General features: G+C 39.0%; 1 protein-coding gene across 1 annotated transcript in view; it reads right to left on the reverse strand.

The window, feature by feature from the left end:
- The window catches only part of nell2b (neural EGFL like 2b), a 31,376-nt gene continuing 9,554 nt past the window's right edge, over positions 1-21,822 (reverse strand). The window contains exons 9-20 of the mRNA XM_056749103.1: positions 21,246-21,348; positions 20,587-20,678; positions 20,395-20,497; positions 19,440-19,574; positions 17,939-18,064; positions 12,819-12,941; positions 12,145-12,240; positions 5,518-5,658; positions 5,167-5,360; positions 4,460-4,636; positions 1,917-2,144; positions 1-1,074 (exon numbers count right to left, since the gene is read on the reverse strand). Of these exons, the coding sequence (XP_056605081.1) occupies positions 1,033-1,074; positions 1,917-2,144; positions 4,460-4,636; positions 5,167-5,360; positions 5,518-5,658; positions 12,145-12,240; positions 12,819-12,941; positions 17,939-18,064; positions 19,440-19,574; positions 20,395-20,497; positions 20,587-20,678; positions 21,246-21,348 (1,560 nt within the window). The 3' untranslated portion in view covers positions 1-1,032. The remainder of the gene's footprint in view (positions 1,075-1,916; positions 2,145-4,459; positions 4,637-5,166; positions 5,361-5,517; positions 5,659-12,144; positions 12,241-12,818; positions 12,942-17,938; positions 18,065-19,439; positions 19,575-20,394; positions 20,498-20,586; positions 20,679-21,245; positions 21,349-21,822) is intronic.

The following is a 21,822-nucleotide window of genomic DNA, read 5'->3' on the forward strand; positions in this document are numbered from 1 at the left end:
CAATGGAAATCTTTTATTTCACTATGACACAATAGTGCACCAAGCCACTGAAAAAACAAAACATCAATTTTACTAAAGGTGTAACCCATTAAAATAAGGACAGATTTCAAAAGACGTGTAAAACAAACACATTAAATAAACTAGTCACAACATCAAGATCATATTTGTCCCAGAAGGGAGCGGAACAACTATAAATACTAAACGTTGTAAGCGCTACACCTGGTAACGCCTGCAGGTCATTTACAAATAAAGTTAAACACCATGTCTTAAACAGATGCGATGCGTTTCTAGCGATAAGTAATAAGTCTGTTCATGCTAAACTGCTATGCAACGTGAAAATAGCCAATCAGTTCCTTTAAAGATATTTGTTGTTCGCTTAATGAAGCAGGACTTTTGACCAATGACATCTCACAGTGGGCGGGGCTAACACAGCCTTTCACAAAATGTCCTCCCAGTTGTCCCCAAAAATTTAATCTCAAAGTGTTTATCGCTTCATCACGTCACATCGGGTTAAGACACAATTGGAGTATTTCATAAAGTCTGCAGTCATCTGAACCCATCAAGCAAAAACACTGCGATCAACAATAAGTTAACCTTTATTTTTCGATGCAGTTTCAACATTGAAACATGAAAATTGAATGGGACTTGCAAAAATGTGCCTAAACATCAGAATACTGTGCCGTGAATTCCCATGAAACTGACAATAAAATATTGAAAAATGACTAATACATTATCAAATGCGGCAAGCAAAATTTTAACACTGCTCAAAGCTGTAATGATGCTTTTTTTATAAAGGCTGAATAGAGTGCTTTAATGATGTGTCACCTATCTGTATAATGATAGTGTTATAATACACATGTAGATTTGGTATAAAACATTCTTCTTAGTGGGTTGAAACTGTACAGAAAGCCGAGACAGTGACTGAAAGAGAGGAACAGACAAAAGAAGAGTAAAAGAGGGAGGGAGGGATAGAGAGAGAGAGAGAGGTTAATTGGGGAGATAGCAGGTCAGGAATTTTGCCTTTGAATAGGATTAGAGGCACAGAGGATCGACAGAGCAACAGATGTGACCGTTCTGTAAGCAAAGAAAAAAAGATACATAAGTCAAGCAAACTGTCCAATCAGACACATGTTCAAGCCATTTCTGTCCTGTGTGTTTGCATTTGTCTACACGGAACATGTGTCAATAAACCCTCTCAATTCATCCTTCAGCTCAAATGGTTTTGAGACCTTGACCAGCCAGACATGGTGCTTTAATAAGCAGATTAATCCTTTCCTGACCCTGAATTTCATTCTCTTTTCCTTCATTGAGTTCATTTTATCAAGGCTTTTAAAGTGTAAACCACTCTGAACAGTGGATGGAGGTTTTGACTGCCGATGTTAGACAGTGCTTTTTAAAGCCATCTGCAAACGGCTTTGTTTTAAGCATCCCAGTATTCTGAGATATAAATGCGTGCGGCTATCAAACGGCAATGTTTTGATTTATGGACGGCGTTTATGTGCACTGCAACAATAAAAATCAAAGCTGTGTCTGGGCACACAACCAAAGCTATTGTCCTTGACTGCTTTGGTATTAAAATATTTAAATCTAAATTAGCCAGATGTCCATGAAACATTGTGGCCCTCTAAAATCTTTAGCCATTTTATTGAAAGGGTTTAGCTAACAAGTATAGACAACCATAGAAGTGACACATTATATAAAATATAAAAAGATGTCCAGTTCAGTCCAAACTATGCAGATATAATGCAATTGCTACCACTTGATTTTTGTAGGGAGGAATTTAATTCAGATGTGTGAACATTCAGACAAATTGAATTATATTTAGCAAGAGTACATATGTGGGCAAAAATAAATAAAGTGTTATGTTTTGGTGAATTGTAATGCTTGCCGTAGGTGGTTTTGTAAGTGTTAAGTACCTTGCACTGGCACATGGAACATTCTGTGCCGTGTTTGGTCCAAGCGGAGCCGCTGAAGCGAGTGATTCCGTACTCGTCCACGCAGGTCTTGGTCATATCGTTTCGGACAGTGTCGGCCAGGCAGGGGTCGATGACACAGCGCGGACAGCACTCGCCCTCGGGAACCACTGTAAACTCACAGTCAGGCACCGGAGAACACGGCACGGGCCAACAGTCCACCTCTCCGCGCTGAGAAACACACACATTTTATACAATTAAATGTGTGCCCATAATGAACAACCAGATCATTACACATAAGACTTCATTGACAGATATTTAAGCCATTAAACATGACTTGGGGTCTTTTCCGTGATTGCTAAAAATGAAATGTGGGGAAATGTGGCTTTGCAATAACTGGTTTGAGTGACCACTGGCAATGCAAATTAGGATACATCACACAGTTCAGCTCCAAGTTTAGATTTTTAAAATGTAAAGTCAATGGTCCTATGAAACATCTCCCGGAAATTCTCGAGAATTCAACCACTCAGAACCCTTTACATAACTATTATTGCTCATCTGACATTAGACAAACAAAACACGAGTGGCAATACACCCTTCTTTCTTAACATAAGATAAGAGCACTAGAGGCAGTCCTGGAGACATGACCGGGGACATCAGGAAAGCAATATCTGACCCTGAGTGAAATCATGTGATCCGCCATCCACAGTTGGTAACTGCAGTTGAGCAGGAACACATCTTGAAATGCAGGAGAGAGCTTGCACGGTACACAACCACAGATGATGTTTGCGTACTGTGCTCCGTGAGCCCTAGAAGGTCAGCGTAATGTTTAATTTACACAATCACACACATACATGGCTCTCTCGGTTCAGATTCCTCAAGAGTTCTTGAAGAACCTCGGTTGCACAGCAGGTGATGTGTCAAAAATGTATCACGCTTTTTCAATGGTTTCGACAGGAGGAAAGATGCAAGGATAAAATAGTGTAGTGCTTGAAATCATAAAACATCAAATCGTTTGAAGGTCACTTCAGGCAAACAAGTTACATGTTAGTGTACAACAGACAGAACTAAAGAGACAGTAGGGAAGGAGTCATATGAGGCAGCCCACTTGTAGGAAAATTAATGGAGAAATTCTAACGCTTGGAGAAAAAAAATAACGTAAAATAAAAGAAATACTGTAATAAATAATAGTAAATAGTAGTAAATAATAAATAGTTTCATGAATTTGCTCAAAAACTGCTTTTGTTTATTTTTATGTATGGATTGCTGCTATAATTGTCAACTTTTAGGAGTACTCAAGCATATTAATCGGAAAGATAAGGGGCACTGCATCCTTCATCAGACCCAGGTAACACAGATGATGATGATGATGATGACAACAGTCCCCTCTGTCTTCAGGTTGGTTCTGGAAAACATCTGTTGTTCTCCGACTCCAGACACTTTTTGTATTAGTACAACACAAAGCACACCTCTCGCCTCATTCTTTATTTTTTCACGTCTTCTCGAGTCTTTCAAGTTTTGTTTCTTTCTGCTTTACAGCGAGCAAGAAAAAATTGATGAGAAGCAGATTTCGAAGTGTTAAAGATTAAAAGGAAGCACTGACTGAAAGAATACAGTATGTGAAAGTTTCTCACACAGAAGCAACATAAAGGAATGAAACCTAATGACTACAAACATTTCAATACGGCCTTGTTGTTCTGGCTCTGTTTGATTATGTTCCTGTCTTAAAGCAGGTTTAATGGACGCAGATTACGTTTTGTACAGGATTAAAAAGGGCTTTCAATTCAGAGTCAGTTATTGAGCAATTAAACCAGAGCTTAGCTTTAGCATTGCCCTGCGAAACAAGTCTTTAGTCCGTCACGTAGTTCAAAACTGTACAGAAACGTTTCGCTGAATTCATTACACCCAGGCTTCATGCTTTTGAAGTGTAAAAGCCTCTCAGACCGAGAAAAAGTTGAGCTTGGAGGTCACCAGGCTGAACCTCTGATGGGTTTAGAAGCCCTGTTCAAGACCACTGTCATCTCAGACCAGAAATTTCCACCACAGAGCAAAACAGACTTTAAATTCAGTTTTTGCTCAAAAACTGTGGAGAGGAAAATACTGCTATTGGATGAAAGTTCTGCAGAAGAGGAAAAACACCAGAGGGAGAGAATACTGCTGTGTTTAAGGTTTGGCTCATAATGTCCTGACTATATATTTTAAAGAACTCTCTGAACTAATCGCTAGAAGGTTTTAGAATGTAGTGCACAGGCTGACAGTCTTTTTTAAGGCACTTTTTTATTTTTCATGCTTTTTGCTTATTCGAGCAGGTTTCATATTACTATTTCCACCTCGCTTCTCCAAAAGTGCTCAATTTTGACATTCCCTATACTACACAATGAGATCAGCATGTCATGTGACTTGGCAAGAGACTAATACATTCACATTTTGTCATACTATTTAGTTCAGACCGTGAGACGATACCCAAATTTAGCTTGGCTAAATTGGTACTCGTAATGCATTACTGCAGATCTACATTACGCAACACACAGCATGCTGCCACTCACCATGCACTGACACTGCTGGCAGTTCTCCACCCAGGTTTCTCCATTGCTGTAAGCTAACAGACCATTCTGGTGCAAGCACTGGGAGCTCAGGCGAGGATCGCATTCAGGACAGCACATCACATCCACTGTGGGATTCTCACAGTCGCACACCATTCGCCTACACGTCACTAACCCCGACTAAAGGAAGAAAGAATAAAAGAGTGAGTACAAAAACTCATTCCCTTATTTTTGTGTCTGACAATTTTTTCCATCAAACACTTGGGCCAAGTGTGCGCCGTAAGAGAGAAGGTTGTAAATTTGTTTGAGGTTGCCAAGCGACGTGACGTGGCACTTGGTGAAGTAATATAAATGATCCATAGCCTACCTTTAAATGAGGCTCATCCAATCAGCCAGAGCTGTCCGTTTCATAATACATTAATACATTTCATAATACATTTATTCTACTTTGGACTATAGAAGCTAATTTTTATACACATTTTTAGGGCTTCCTACAAAAATTAACCACCCTCTTGGATTCCTTTCTTGCACTTTCGTTGGACTGGTCAAGTCATAGTAGTTTGAAATTTGTTGCATTGCCTGCAACTACTACGCACATGTCTTGCCAATGCATTACACTTAAAATTGGTTGTGATATGAGGCTTTCGGTCACAGATTTAAACCATACAAAGATGGTTTTAGTCTTGCATTGCAGGTTTTTCTCGGCTCACCCGGCAGGAGCAGACCGAGCACCTGTCGTCATCCAGCACCCAGATCTGCCCGTTGTGCTTAACTTTCCCATCATGTGCGCAGTCGCCCGTGCAGTTCTTGCCGTGTGGACACCGGCAGTCAAAACCGCCATCCACGTTGAAGCACACGGTGTCATTAGCACATGTGTGCCTCCCTGACTCACATTCGTCAATGTCTGCCAGCGAGAAAACAGAACGAAATGTAAATAATGAACAATCTCAGGTTGAGTCCAACAGGTAAATGGTTTGGCTGGTTAACACTATGTATATCAAATATTTATAAACTTTCCTAAACTTTGGCCGAATGTTGCAAACACTCATTACAGAAGTTACCTTCACATGACTCTCCATTGGCTGAGAACATTCCGTTGTCATGGTAACCATCCCGGCACTCGCAGTGGTACCATCCCGGCAGGTTGATGCAAATGGCCCGACTGTCACATTCCACGAATCCATCTAAGCACTCGTCGATGTCTAAGGAAACAATTCGAAGACATTGCTAAGAAAACCTGAGACAATCGTTGTGCCACATTTGCTTGGTACAACAGGTCTGAAAATGCTAGTAGGCACACTGCACTTGTCAACTATCATTAATATGAGGTGGTAAGAAAAGGGTGCAACCAAACTTCTTGAAAAAGTTTGTACTACTCACACTACACTACTGTATGACCTACTTTATATTTTTGAAGTCCATACAGCTTTTCATCTTTCCAGGTTCCTAAACGAATACAAATCTTACTCAGTACCAAATTTAGATTTCTGTCCTCAGATCAAACACAAAAGAAGTGAGATAAACCGTGCTTTAGCATGGTCGGTTTGTTAATGACATCTCAAAGGAATGTACCGGCAGCTGTTGATAAAGAAGCTCTTCGGAATCTAGTCAACTATTTGTCCATGTCCTTGAATTTTCTCTCATAAAAAGCTGAATGTCAGTTTAAAAGCTAGCTAGTTCAATGAGAGCTTGGCAAATCACGAAGGCATGATGGGACAGAACTGACTAGAGACTTTAACCTTTGGCAGATTCAACCGAACACAATTTGGACCTTTTAGGGGGAACTGTGTATAGTTCTTCGTTTAAAGTCAATCTTACTGTCTGAACGAAATCCAAGGCTATGTAGAAAATGCAAAACAGGTTGGTGAAGACTTTGTGTGTGTGTGTGTGTGTAAGAGAGAGAGAGACTGAAAGATGGTTAAAGAAGGAAATTGTGTAGTCTTGTCTTTGCGAATGTGCACAAAATGACAAACTGCCTTCAGGACCTTCAAAACATGAGAGAAAACCTCCTGAATTAAGTCTCCAAGTGCCATAACGTCTGAATGTTGCATACTTCACTCAAAAAAATAAACTTTACCATTATTAACACACGCCCATGAGGAAAGAACTTGCGTTCAACATACAGTCTTTGTGTGAGGAACGCACAGAATTGTATTTTCATATTCATGTGTTATTTCTTTACGGTCTCAGCTCTTAAATATTTAGCATAATTTTGAATAGTCAAAGGTGATGTGTTAAGCCATTTATGTTAGGTTTTGCATCAGAATCTGTCTGTCGCCTTCTAGAAAACATTTAATCAGAATCAAATTTTTCATGGAAGTATTTGGTACATTTTTTCATACAAACCCCTTCAAAACATTGACGTGGAACAAAACCACCACAAACAATAAACAAACACAACACAAACAATGCTGAATAATACATAGGTGTACGCCGCACTGATGACATTTATTCACATTCTTCCTGGAGCACAAACACCCACCCCACTCATCTCCCTCAGAGGAAAAATCTGGCATTTGTGCTGTCAGTAAGCAGTAGTGAGTATTGATTGACCGTGTATTCAGGGGCAAACCCCCCGGGCTCCAGCGGTCCTGCAGGCCTGCCACTAATTTGTCACAGAATGTCATGAGCAGACAGCACAATGCATAGTCTCCATCTCATTTATTCCGTTTCCCCAGAACATTTGGGATTCTGAGGCTTTCAGAGGTGGATTTCGCTCCAGTCAAAGTCAGTTTGAGGGCGCTCAGGATTCTAAAATTGAAAAGAAACATTTCATACAAAAACTGTATGACCTTGTTTATTGACCCTCATGTTGCAAATGTTTATTCTTTTAAACCTTTCTGTGGTACAGAAGGTAAAATATTTTGAGGAATCGAGTATCAAATATGAACAAAAATTTGCTTTGGCAAGGAAATAAAACCAAATGCTGTTGGGAGGTTTCTTTATTAGAAATTGCAACTTAATACATGCGTCATATCATACCGGGGGAGAATTGAATTGCTCAGAGGTTGTTCATTTATAGCTTAGGAGATTTGATAAAAAAAATTCAGTTGCGTTTAATTTAATAACAGCATCAACTTAGTCTCGTTTTTTTATGTTTCTCTTTGTGTTAATCCTGAAATTACAATATTAAAATAGAAACAAATGAATGTTTTGTATATGTAAAATAATAAGGATTAATTTAATGAGAAATGCTTAAATAGTCTATAATATCGACAATTGATTGCAGACCTTGTAAATCTGAGCTCGTTTGAGACATTGTCGATTTCTGTGTCTCCTTCTCTGGAGTAATATCTGAAATCCGGGAGACTAACCGTAATCTAAGGTTCCATTTGCTCTTCATTTAATATAAGGTCTAAAAGAAAGAACAGAGACATAATAGAGTTCTAATCTTTAAAGCGGGCGTAACACACAAGGGTACCTGTAGAGTAGTATTGCACACTTCGTATCTTTGATCACATTTATAAAAGATAGAAACAGCTTTACGATAGTTTCAGAAAACATACGGCGTGTGCGGGGGGGAGGGGTAGGCTGAACTACAGGACAGGCTCACCCATTATCAACAAAACACAGACATCAGTTTCACTCCCCGCATGTGGTTCATGTTCGGCATCTTTTAGCGCTGGGAGGGCTCCATATATCAGTTTCAAATGATCTCCAAATCCAGCGTTAGATCCACGGTTTACATTACATTCATCACCCAAATGCAGTGAATAAACAAACACCTGAACTTCGCGAACGAATGCTCTCTCTCTCTCTCTCCTGCACACAAGTGAAAGTGATGTCTGGGCATGATCCTTCACCTGCTCTCCTGTGGCCGTGCCGCATGCTTTTCCGGGAGAACTGTCCAATAAGGGACTAAGAAACGTTGTTGCAAAACAGTTTTAAATGTTTGAAAAAAACTTTTTTTGACAAATTGACCATGTTAAGCATGAGAAGACCGCACGTTTAATATTGTAAAGAAGCTAGGATGCATGACACATCGTTGCAGGGCCGCTTTAAATGTTTTCTTATTGGAAATTTTAATATCAATACTTCGACCTTTGCTGTGGTGTAAGCGAAAAAAAAGAAAAGACATTCAAACCATCTTCCACGACTTGCTCATCTTCGAATTTTACTTCAGTGGAAATTTCTCAATCACATATGTCCAATATTCCTCACATTTTGGCAAAAAATTTAATATATGATGAAGAAAATCTCAATGGTTCTTTTTTTTTTGTGGCAGATGCAATTTTACCGAGAGATGCTGCATGTGACTCAATATGCAAAGAAAAACAACACATTTTTAAGAATAAAAACGATTAAAAATGCAGTTTTTAAAAAAGTATAAATATTACAGAGCCTTAAAATTTTCTTTATTCACCTGTTATTGGAAGGTATGGCAAAAACCCACTTTTGGACCCTTATTACACCAGAACACTATTTTAATGACAAAAATAGTCTGAATTTTATGAGTGAACTCCCTCTTAAAAATAAATAAACCATCAGGTTATCATGGCTCAACTTGAACAAAATTCAGCTCTGAAGGACCCAAAAGGTGCAAATGACACTAGAAAATCGTAAGAAGTGCCAAGTATAACAGATTGTCCAATCCTGTGTGTGCAGACTAGAATTGTTACTCGAGTCCTCAGTGGAATCCGACAGTCTATTTCAAGAGGGACAATTTTTCAACCGGCAAGTCATCAATCCACTCAGTCCCTGAACATCTAGACGTTCCCACCCCTGGTATCTCCTTCATCTGCCCTGTTTTCCCATCTTTTTCCGCCCTCTCCCCTCCCCTTTTGCTAACGCTAATGAACAGATTCTCAACCGCTGCTGCATCTCCCCGGGGAGCTCCGTACGGACTCTGAGTGTGTTTGTGTGCTTGCAAACCTTGTCCTACGTCGATAACACTTTTTAAATGGGAAGTTAAAAACGCACCTTTTTAACTCTTGTCTCAAAGAATGTTAGTGGAATGGGATTGTTAAGTGGAATCAGATATGGTAAATTATATCAGTTGATGATCATTAAGTAAATGGTTGCATCAGTTTATTGTGAGGAGGACAAAACTTGCCTTAAGATTTCAATTTGACAATATGAGACACTGTAGTCTTAATCTTTGACTGAATGCAAATGGATTGAAAGTCTCAATCGGGATAAAATAGAGGTCATGTGTTTCACAGTAAGGGTAGACGTTTAACATCTAAGCGCTAGTTAGCTCCACCTTAATAAACATGAAAAATGGCTTTGGAATATACAAAACCCAACAAAGCAGATAAAATCAGATCGCTTAAATAAACTGAGAGATGTTATTTGAGAGGAGAACCACTAGCAGTTTTGAATCTTTCATGTATACACAATTTGACGCTCCTCCCCTCCCTGTGGGACTGCCTCACTACAAAGCCCCTGAAGACCTTCTTATTCAAATTTTATATGGGTAGAGTTCCATTCTCACCTTGTATTATGAATAAATACTATTCGAGACTGCCGTCTTAAAGGAACAGTTCATTCAAAACTAAAATTATTTCATTATTTAGAGTCGTTCCAAGTCTGTATACATTTCTTTGACTACCACAAATGTAAAAATTGCTTTATAAATTGCTTTGCTCCATTGAACAAAAATGAAGCTATTTTGAAGAATGTAGTAAAGCAACTATTTGGTTACAAGCATTCTTACAAATTTCTTTCTCTGTGTTCATCAGAGCAAAGAAATGTATGCAGATTTGGAAATACTCGAGGGTGATGATGGCAGACAATTTTATTTTTGGATGAACTGTCCCTTTAAAGAAACAGTAAAAAAAACAAATTCTGCTATTATTAATCTTCAGACAGTTGAATTCCCATCTTATCTCATACAGGACATTTTTTTAACATTTTCTAGTTAATATTTAAAGCTTCCAGGCCCCAATGACTATCATGCATATATAAAAACAGCACCATCTTCAGATTGTCTCCTTTGTGCGTCACCCACAGAAATGAGTGTGAGTAAATGATGACAGATTTTGAGTGTTCGGTACCCAATTTATTCTACAAGACTGCAAGCTGAAGATCCTTACATGCCCTTGATATTCACCCACCACATAAAGAATTAACAAGTTCCCCGCAGAAAAGTCTTGTTTAAGAGGAAGGACCCTGAGCCTGGGGCATTTAACCCCCCAGGACCTGCTGTAATTGGGTTTTCTTTCGTGAACGCAGAGCGTATGAAGGATCCAAGCCAATCCGATGGATAATACATGGTGCCCATCTTCTGAGAACTGAGAACTGAGAGCTAAAATCTAAAAAGAAATTTGACTCCCTACAGTTTCTTTTCAAGGGAAGATAAAAGAAAGAGATGGAACGGAGCTTCTCTTTGTAGCATTTCTATTCAAAAAGTATCTCTACGACAGGATATTTGATAGAGAAGATAATTCTCCCTCTCCGTGCTTCAGTCTAATTAAACCACAGAAAACCAATAAAAACAATGCTCTCATCGAATCATTTCGATATTTTACCAAGAGTATTATATCCGCTGAACTAATGGATTGCTTTGGATACTTAATCGGTAGCGAGCTTTAGCAAAGTTGGACATATGCTTCGAAGTCAAGCTGGTACAGAGAGAGAAAAAAGAGAGAAAGTGAGAGAGGCTTACTGACAAAGATGAAGGGTTTAATAAAGAAATTCCTATAGTGGAGGCACACGCAGTTTCAAAGGACCTGAGAAGTCTTTTCTTTTTCTTCTCATGTTTGTTTGTGCAACATTTATCCTCGCTGTGCTTTTGTCACAACATTACATTTCCCCTCAGAGAAAAACAGACACACAAGGGAGAAACAGTGAGGGATTACAGACGACCGTGTTAACAACACAACCATAAGGCATATACAACATACTGTTTCTCTACTACTAATACTAAGACTAACACAAACACACCCTTATGTTTTAGCCTGTGCTTTGTTTTTTATATTTGTTTCCATGTGTTGTTTTAAAACATGTTTTACAACACTACACCCTACAAAAAAAACATACCACAACACAAAGGGCCCCAAAACCTTCCAAACGGCCAGTACAAATACACAACTCTCTTTCGCATTGGATTTTATCGCACTTTTCCTCAAACACATAGCTGTGAATATGTGTGTGAGTTTGTGTTGTCTCCAAGAACGGTGAGTCAGACAAACCACACCTCACTCTCTCATCTCCCTCACTATCTCTCTCTCCCACCAGCTGTCTCCTCCCCTCACTTCCTCTCCTTCCGTTCACCATCCCTCTGTCACTCACACAGGACCGAGTGGGTGGTGTGCAAATGCCCTATTGGCTTATATTGCACAAAAATGCCGTAAAGTGTCTCTATCGCTCACATAGAGATACACACATACATCGATCCACAGAGCCACAAAAAGCCTTTTGTCCCTCGTCTGTGCTTTTCCAAAGTTCAATGCACCTTCGGTGGATTCCAGAGTGGAACAATTTATCTGACATAGACTGAGAGTGCAATAATGCTCCGAGTTGCAAAATCACAGCTATCAATTTGATGTAGGACCAAGGGGATTTCATTGAGGGTGGAGCTACCAAATGACAAGCAAATGTCTCGTCAAAGAATAGATTTACCACTTAAAGCTTTAAAATGTTGAGTCTGATTAAGACACAGCGTTAAGGGGGAAACAAGACGGATTTAGAGTTTACAATTTGTGCTGCTTTGTCTTGTATGTACAATTGTAACAGTGGCATCTTACCTGTCTCGCATCTTTTTCCAGTAAAGCCCTGTTGGCAGACACAGGTATCAGGATCCATGCAAGAGCCGCCATTGAGACACTGGCCCTCACAGAGCGCTGCAAACCAAAAATAAAACTCTTATTTAAAACTGAAAGAGAAAAAGTCTATTGGAATGGTATAATATAAAATCTGAAAATCACAATAATGCAACATTGCAAAATATACTGTATACAGTTTATAAGTAAATGAGTGTCATATTAATTGATACTACAAAAAGTATCAATCCTGCTGGAAAAAAACAGAACCCTAACCAAAACGCAACAAATCATTGTATAGATTTAAAATGTCATAATGGGAATTGTATTGGTTTAAATGGAAACTATAATGGTGGTATTGTAATCCATCTAATGGTATGTGGTGGGTTTCATTAATGGCATTTGCAGACTGGAACCAATAGAACACCATTAAATTCTATTGGAATAATCCCCATAATGGAGTTATGGTTATGGTTTTAATGGAAAAAGCCATAATGGTTTTTAGTGATGGTTCAATGGCTCATGGTAATTTAACGTGAACCATAAGAATTCTGATGGTTTCTATTGTTTTTTACAGCAAGGGTATCATTACACTGAAGTTCATACCCCTATATTGCTATAATTTTGGTTTTGTGACTAACACATATGTTTAAACTCACCTTTGCAGATAGTGCCATTACCCACGTACCCCGGTTTACAGGAGCAACTGTGTCCACCAACAGTATTGAAGCAAAGAGCGTTCTCATCACAGGTGTTCATTTCTTGCACACACTCGTCACGCTCTTGAAGAGAAAAACAAAAGACATGAGAGGGATGAGAGTGTGCGTGCTTTACACACTTCTCACAAACTTTTCGCACATTCTGCACTCTCCTTCCTTGCCGTTCTTCTCTGTGGGAATACAATTCTGTCTCCAAAACAGGCAGAAGGAGGGAGAAATAAATGGAATATAAGAGTCAAAAGACTGAAAGAGTTTTGTGTCAGATGTGTCTGAGCACAGCGCTTGGGGAATAACTGACACTGCTGCACTGAAACAGTATGGCAGTCTTTGTGAAAGGTTGAGTGCATGTTTGAGATGCTGTCAGGCTTTTTGGACTCACAGTAAACTGTACTCTCGCTTCAACGGGATGCAGGGGCTCAAAGTTTATGTTGGATGTTTTTTGTTGTGTTTGAGATGTTGATGTAAATGTTGCTTTACATGTAACCAAATATACTGTACATTAAAGAATTCTTACATTATTTTACCGTAAATTATCATTGGTAGTCATTTATTGAAATTTTACCTACGTGAAAATTCACATGATTGTCAATGAAAGACATTTTACGTTTTCTTTTTTTAAGTAAAGTATTACTTTTATCGCCGTTTCTGAATATGTTATTCCTGTAGGTCTATATATTGTGTCAATCGTTGAGTTATGGCCCCAAAATGTTATTGAGATATTATTAAACATTGTAGTTGATGTGCTACAGTACAACTTTAAAAAGTCTGATAATGTCACAGACTTATGACATCCGGAGGAATTTAACCCAATAGAAAGGCTTCACTGAGGCTGCTCGAAATGTCAAAGAATGTTCCTTAAGTGCAGAGTCATTAATATTTCTCTTCGGAGGAAAACGTTCCCTAAGCAGCTGGCAGTTATGCAGGACTCTGCAAACAGGTAAAATAATTTCCATACGTGCATCTGTCTCTGTAATAAACAAACGACTAATGGAAAAACAGAGAAATAAACATCAAATTTAATTTTCTTTTGTTTACTTATAAAAAGAACGAAGTCCCACAGGAAAACGAGTAGGAAATAATTTTAAAAGTAAATCAAATTGATAAACAATTTTGTCTAGTATTCATCTTCAGGGCCCTCTGATGCCAGCTCTGTTTACCTCAATCAGTGAAATTACAGTCATGCCAGGAGAACGGGTCTGAATGTATTTGTGTTGTGTAATTTTTCATGTGCTCTGGGTGTTAGATCATCTGTCTGTGACAGCTAAAGTGACATCAATTATCCTCCTAATTACTCGTATTAACATAAAGCTGTTCGCTCTTTCTCTCTTTCTTTCACACATATTCATTCACTTTGACTCCGATCTGGACGTGGAATATCCATCAGCCACCACCAGGTGAAAAACAGGAAATGACTCTCTCTCTCTCTCTCTCTCTCTCTCTCTCTCTCACACACACACACTCGCAATTATTCATTAAAATTCTGCTTTTGTCTCTTCCTCTCCCACACTTCTAGAAATCATTTTCCTACTCAGTATTTTTGTCTTGTTTGCCTGGAAAATATAGAAACTAAATTTACACTGTCTAAACTGTATCAGAATATAAATTGCATTAGTTTAATTCATCGAACCTTTGGTGCAAAAGCAATTTTTAAAAAAGTGAAACTGAAGGTGAAATATTGCTCAAAGCCACAACATCACAGCTACTAAATTTAAACAAATTTGTAGAAAGTGTCACTTTGGGTGAGTGGAGCTAACATAAATAATGTATTTATCAAACGTATTGAGCTAATGTCTGCTTAAAAGGGTTGTATTTATTTAACTTCATTATTAATTAATAAAAAATATTGAGGATTTTTTTCTATAATTAAAAACCTGACTATTAAAGAACAATCCAATGGGTTAACTTATCAAATAAATTCAATACTATATGCAATTTTATTATTTGTCATATGTCAAAATAAGTACAATTATCTTGTTTTATGGATGTTTTAACTGGAGAACTATGCAAAACAGTGATCAAGAAAATAATTTTCTCTTCAGATCATCAGGTCTGGCTGGTGTTTTTTCTTCAGCACGTGTCACTTTCCGTCTTCTCTTCCTCCAGTGAACTAAAACTGTCTAATCAACTTCAGTCATAAATCTTTGAACACAATTCTTGGAATTGATCTTGGAGTCTCATTAAAATCTCATTGGAAATTTCATTAAATCATCTCATTAAAAGGCCCTTTAACTGATGAATGATACTGATTGGTTGTATCTTTTTATGCTGGGTTTCCTCAGCTATGAATACCTCATGATGCATTACCATCCAAAACGAAGATCATTCACTAACATGACAAATATCAGGTAATCAGTCTTCTCACACTGAACAGAGAGCAGAGATTCGTATCTGCATTTTTTTTTTAAGTCACTAAGCAAAATCTTTTAATGCTTTGTGGAAGAAATGGCTCCAAAATGTGTAGCCTGTACTAAAGAAATCATTCATTATTGCTTCACTGTCATGCCTTGGAAAATCTGCATGACTTTCTTCTGTAAAATGCAAAATTAGACATTTATGGCTGAATTTTCAATCCAGTGAATGTCAATAGTGACAGTGACTGTCAAGCAAGATTTACTAGGCTTTTTAGTAAATAATGATCTAAATCAAAGTCTGTATATATGGAAAACTACAGCACAAAGGCTCCTTTCCCCAAAACACCTTTTGTGTTTGACTTAAGATAAACAGACAGGTTTAAAATGACATGGGAATGAATAAAAGATGACTGTTTTTAGCATGAGCTGCCCTTGATGAAACGGAGGAGATGTCTCTCAGATCTCTGTGCGGGAGGCAAACCAACCTTTTGAAAGCACATTTACATGGGCAACTCTGTCTAGAACAGCACAAAAAGGGATGATTGGAGACTAACATCCTTTTTAAGCTTAACATCTGCTGACTGCTCAAGAAGAACTAATGAAGTATTGCATGAGAGAGCGAGAGATGGAAAAAACATGACGCGTGCCTTATTAACTCCATAACAATCGTTGCAGTATTGACAACAACAAAATCCAACTAATGACCGGTATCTTTCATGTAAATGACAAAACATCTTATTAAGCCTAGAGCGTTATTCATTGTTAGGGATGTAATTAATAAATATCATTTAGCCCATCATGAAAGCATTACAGAGCTTTAATGAACAGATATGGGAACCGTGGAGAGCAATTTCGATAATTATAGTAATTCCAATAACTTATGATGTTTAAAATTACAATAAGATCCACTGATTAAAATCATTCTCATCTTCATCAGGTGAGGTCTATTCCAGTTAAACATTCAGGGCTCTATTTTAACAATCTATGCGCATGGTCTAAAGCGCATGGTCTAAAGCGCAAGGCGTGTCCGAATCAACTTTTTCTAGTTTAATGACCGTCGGCGCACCCGGAGAACATGGTCTCAACGGGTTGTCCCAACTCTCTTAATGAATCATGGACGTGTTTGGGCAAAACATGCAGTAAACCGATCAGAGTCTCATCTCCCATTCCCTAAGAGCCAGTTACGTTCGCGCCATGGTGGATTCGCTATTTACACGGCAGAATTTGCAAGAGCAACGACCTGACGCTTCTCCAAATAGGAAACGCATCTTTTAATAACCAAAAACATATTGCGCCATTTACTTTAGACTTTAGACCAGGTTCGGGTTGCTCTATGGCGCAATTTATTTTAAGCTCCTCAAAGTAGCAACTCGCCAACAATGCGCCTGAACACACCCCTCTTTTAGACCAGCACGCCCATGGGCGCACAAATGGGCTCAACTGCCTTTGCTTTTTAAACAACGCAGCACAGGACTGGAAAATGAAGACTGCGTTGCGTTGAAACTATTAAAATTACTTGCGCCGCGTCTTGCGCCGCATTGCACCGGGTGTCCAAAAAGGCCCTCAAATTCCCATTTCAACAGATGCGACTGCAACCTGCAGATTATCTCATACTAATTCTATAGACACATTTTTTTCTATGTGTGACTGCGTGAATAATTGAAAAATAATAATGTATTGCTGGTACTGTGATCCACAAGCCTTACTCAGACAATCCTAGTAATTACAGAAACAGATACTAAGCATTCATTCAATCAGCTGAAGATGTTTTCAGCCGATAAGCAACTGAGACAGTGCTCAAAGGAGGAGGACCAAAAAGCAAAAGCAGTGGTTTGGTTCAACAATCTAGTCTCGCTCAAGTTTTAAACCCTGAAAATGCTTGCATTTGATCTGACAATGGGTTAACAACCCAGGATTCATCCCTTTTTGACCCAATGCTGGGTTGAAAATAATCATTTTTAGTGTAGAGTAAATGTTGCATTAAGAAACACTGCTGATCAATCGATGTGGATTGTTTTCCATACACTTGGAGTATCACCATTTCACCAGGCCATTAGATGTTTTCCCAAAGAAAAGCAATAGAAAGAAAGCAATGAAGCTGTTACAGGAAGTGTATTCCATAGTGCCGTTATGCATCAATCCAGCCTGTTCCATTACAGAACAACATGGCACTAAAACGAACACGGGTCATGATGGTTGTACGGCTGAGTGGCCATGAGCATAAGTTGGCTTTCTAAGACGATCAGCAGATACCCTTAAAAAAGAGCAGAATTTTTGTATAGACTTCCCAAAACAAGCTAAATCGTGATTGGTTATATGGGATAGCAACATTTTGGAGCCCAGGTGCAGATTTTTTGCTGCATGCTTTCCAGGATATTTTTTCTCTGGATGCTTCTCTGTAATTAATCAAACTTTAATATGGATCACAGAAGGCTCAGTACTTTCACATCTGAAATATCATTTTCAATGCACAAATGTTTTTTAGAAAAAAAGCAATTTTCATATATTTCATGTTTATAGTTATGTGAACTGCGATATTAGACAAATAAAATTTCACTACGCAGTGCTTCAATGCATCATTGCATTACGCCAGGTTGGGCCATGTGTCTTCTTTATTTAAAAAAATTGACTACCTTGAACAAACAATCTATGTGCATATTTTTCTGCTCTCAAAAGATGTAAAAGCCCCCATTGGGTCTCTGTACTCACCTGTGCAGGAGTAATCATCAATTCGAACGTAGCCGGTGTGACACACGCACATAAATGTGCCGGGCGTGTTCATGCACATTGTGTATTCTCTGCAGTAGTGTTTCCCCTCTGCACACTCATCAATATCTGCGGAATACAAAATGCAGTCTGTATTACGACCTGTACGCAACACATTTGGGAAGGAACTTCATCAACTGATGGCAGATCCATCATTCACGGTGCAGCTGCAGTCCATTAACAGCATTCGTCAAGAGTGTTGGAAGATCCGGTCATTAGCGTTTCGTGATGTGAAGAATATTACGGTTGACACTGTTGCAGGAAACTGCTAAGACTGTGAACTAACAGGAACACCAACAGCATCTTTGAACTTGCCTAAATTTCTGTATGATGTGAACATGAACTGAATAGAAGAAGGTTTGAACATCTTATAAGGAGGATTTTCAAAGCTGAATGTGTGTTCTCTGTTCAATTCAGCTACATTAACAAACTAGCAAAACACAAAACATCTTTAGACCTTTTCACTTTTCTATTCTACTTGTCTTCCTCCAGATCCTACTTCTCAGCCTTCAGATCTTTTTTGCACTTTTTAGAGTTACAAGCTCGTCCTTCAGTCCTCCTACTCTTTTCTCCTCAATAACACTTTATATAATCTTCCTCACAGTTCATTTCTTTGTGTTCAAAACCTACATTAACCCTCCGATTGCTGGAGGTATTTCAGCCAAGGGATAAAAAATTCATATCGGAAGCCGGCCTGAATGTAACAATCTCGGATTCAATTATTAATAAACAACTATGGTGTATCTGGCCCTCGAATACCATGATATTTCTTAAAGCATCTATAATGGTGTAAACAAATGAGGTTTAATCCAATAAACAAACTAATAAGCCAACACGATATACAAAAGTCTGTGCAAAGCAGAAAATAAAACCGTCGGCTTTGTTTGACTGTAGCACATTTGCAGGCAACACAAACCATCACTAAACTAAAACTAAAAATAGTTATTAGTTGTGTGTGGGAAAGGCTATCTATCTCCCATTCCCCTGTGAGTGTTAAGACAAAGGCGCAGCCTGTTAAAATCCAGCTAGTCACAGAAAACCTCCTTCACATACGTACCCGTGCACAGAAGCTCAAACAGCGTGAACTACAGGCTTTACAATGCATTAATTACAGGCCTATGGATAATAGCCACGCTGAAATATTCATTCGCTGAACACAAAGTAATCACCAGTCGACCGCTTTCAACGGCAACAACTCCATCTGTGCTCGCAGACAATTTACACAAGGACCGCACAATAAGCCCTGTTGTTTGGTCACACAAAACAGAACATTACAAGCATCTCATTGCAAGCAAAGTAAAGAGTCAGATAGCAGGTGCAATGGAAAATGCGAGCTTTGTTGGATTTAGAGTTTTTGTTGTTTGTTTGCGTACTGTGCAAGTAAACGAAGACAGAGATGTGCATCAGTGATAAGTTGTGCAGGTTTGCCTGGACACATCAGTACCTTGGCAGTAGGCGCTGTCGTCTCGGAGCGGATGGTAACCTTCCTTGCAACTACAATAAGCTCCAGCTTCCAGATTAATGCAGTCAGAGTTCTCAATGCAATTGCGGCCGTGATCCTCGGTGCAAAAATCGTGCCCTGAAAGAGAGAGAGAGAGAGAGAGAGAGAGAGAATTAGTGTGAGTAGTAACCTGCGAAAATTATTCTGTAGTTTAATAATCGCTCAACTCTTAGACTTCATCACGACACACAATATCCTGAGCAGAAGTCAAATAGGATTATTACAAAAAAACGCACATCCGATCATATCACGCTGGAAAAACCGTGGACCTTAATGTACACCGAGAGTAAATGAGGCATAAAAATCTAGATATCTTTATCAGGAGCGTGGAGTGAGACAGGGTTGCAGTTTTTGCCCAACATTGTCTAATATTTACATCAATGAACTGGCAACCACCCTAGAGCGATCTGAAGCCCCGATCTCACTCTACACCACTCACAAATCAAATGTCTTCTGTATGCAGATGATCTGGTTCTGTTGTCTCCCACTCTACACTGCTTACAACAGAACCTGGACCTGCTAGAATAATACTGTCAGACCTGTGCCCTAACATTCAACCTTTCAGAACTATCACATATTTACATTAGGCATAAACCCCTGAACACTCAAATCACACTACAATTACAAGGGTTTAAAAATCAGATCCACAGGAAACTTTAATCCTAAATTTAAATGAAATGTGAGATAAAGCACCCAGGGCCTTCTATGCCATCAAATGTCGTGTAGAAATCCAGATTAAAATTTGGCTGAAAATATTAGAATCAGTAATTGATTGATCGGTAGTGAACCGATTGCCCTTTATGGCAGTGAAGTGCGGGGTCCACTGACAAATCTAAATAAGGATTTTACTAAATGGGAAAAACATCCAATTGAGAGCCTGCATACAGAACAGACGAACCTCTGCACACTTTGCAACAGCGGTCTGAAAGTGTGATCTGCTCTGACTCGGGACAGTTGAGCACCGGACAGGACAAGATTTCAACTCTTCGCATGCTTCTTTCCTGCAATCCAAAAAAATAGTTAATTCAATTCAACCTGTGAACACATCATTCATGTGATCCGCACTCATAAACATCGGACCGTGTCTTACCCTGCATTCGAACAGCAGGCAGTTTCCCTCGGAGTCGTGGATGCTTTTTCGGTCGCCCTCCACGTACACTCTTCCCCTGAACAGACATACGGCTAAAAAGGACAGATTTAAACAGACAAAGCACCAAAAATGAGCAACGAACAAAACACTCAAATAATTGAGTTCCAGAAAGACTGTTGGGTGAGGGGGGGTGTGGAGATTCAAATGGAAAGAAGCCGTAAGGCATCGATCAGATCAGCATGTTGGATAAAATCCAGCGGAGCGGAGTGTTAAATACAGCCCTGGTCATCAGTCAAACTGCTATTAGCTCCTGCACATTAGCCCTGTTCGCTCAAACACAACATGCCGCTCACCGGCCTTGAATAATTTATGATCCCAGGGAAAGCGTGTGACTGTTTGTGGGTGAGCGTGTTGACATTCACATTTGTGGCAGCGGTTACCAAGCAACACAGGGATGTGGTCAGTTTGTGATAAAGACTGCAGCATGATTTTGTGAAAGATTTTGGTCTGAGGACTGATCGTGGGCACAGAATCATGACGATGGAGTTATGAGGTAGAAAATGTAAGACGCAGAGATAGAGGGACGAGCGGGAGAAGTTGTTAAATATATGCATGTCTACAGATGCCTGGCCTCATTCTGTGTGTTTGTGTATACTCACGCTGGCACTCTTTACAGCATGCTCCAGGCATGTAGATTGGAGCTGTGTCAGGGGGGCACTGAGGTGGTGGGCAGAAAATACTCTCACACTCAACTGTGCCATTCTGGAGGTGAAACACACACAAGGACATACCATTATGGCAAATGTATATATAGTCGAATTGAATAATCCGCAGTCTGACATGCTGTCAAGAGTGTTGACAGATACTTAGAAGCTGTAAAGAAACTGTTTCACAGGTTCACATTGAAAGTGATTAAATCTGTTGTTGTGGGTGCCTGAGATATTCAGACATATTTTCAAAGAACTTTGTAGTATACTGTAAGATTAGAAAAGTGTTGTCGGATTTATGTTTAAACCTAAATAATTTAACCAACAACAGGGTCAGAGACATTAAACTATATTCTCTACAACCAAAAAATAAAGGGATAGTTGCAAGGGTCATTGGTAACCAAACAACATTGGATCTTATCGACTTCTATTGTATGGACACAAAACCACTGAGACATTTTTCAAAATATCTTCTTTTGTGTTGCAGAGATGAAAAATACTTATTCGAATGGCATCAGGGTAAAAAATG

The sequence above is a fragment of the Triplophysa dalaica genome, chromosome 5 (assembly GCF_015846415.1).
Source record: "Triplophysa dalaica isolate WHDGS20190420 chromosome 5, ASM1584641v1, whole genome shotgun sequence".
NCBI classification, from domain to species: domain Eukaryota; kingdom Metazoa; phylum Chordata; class Actinopteri; order Cypriniformes; family Nemacheilidae; genus Triplophysa; species Triplophysa dalaica.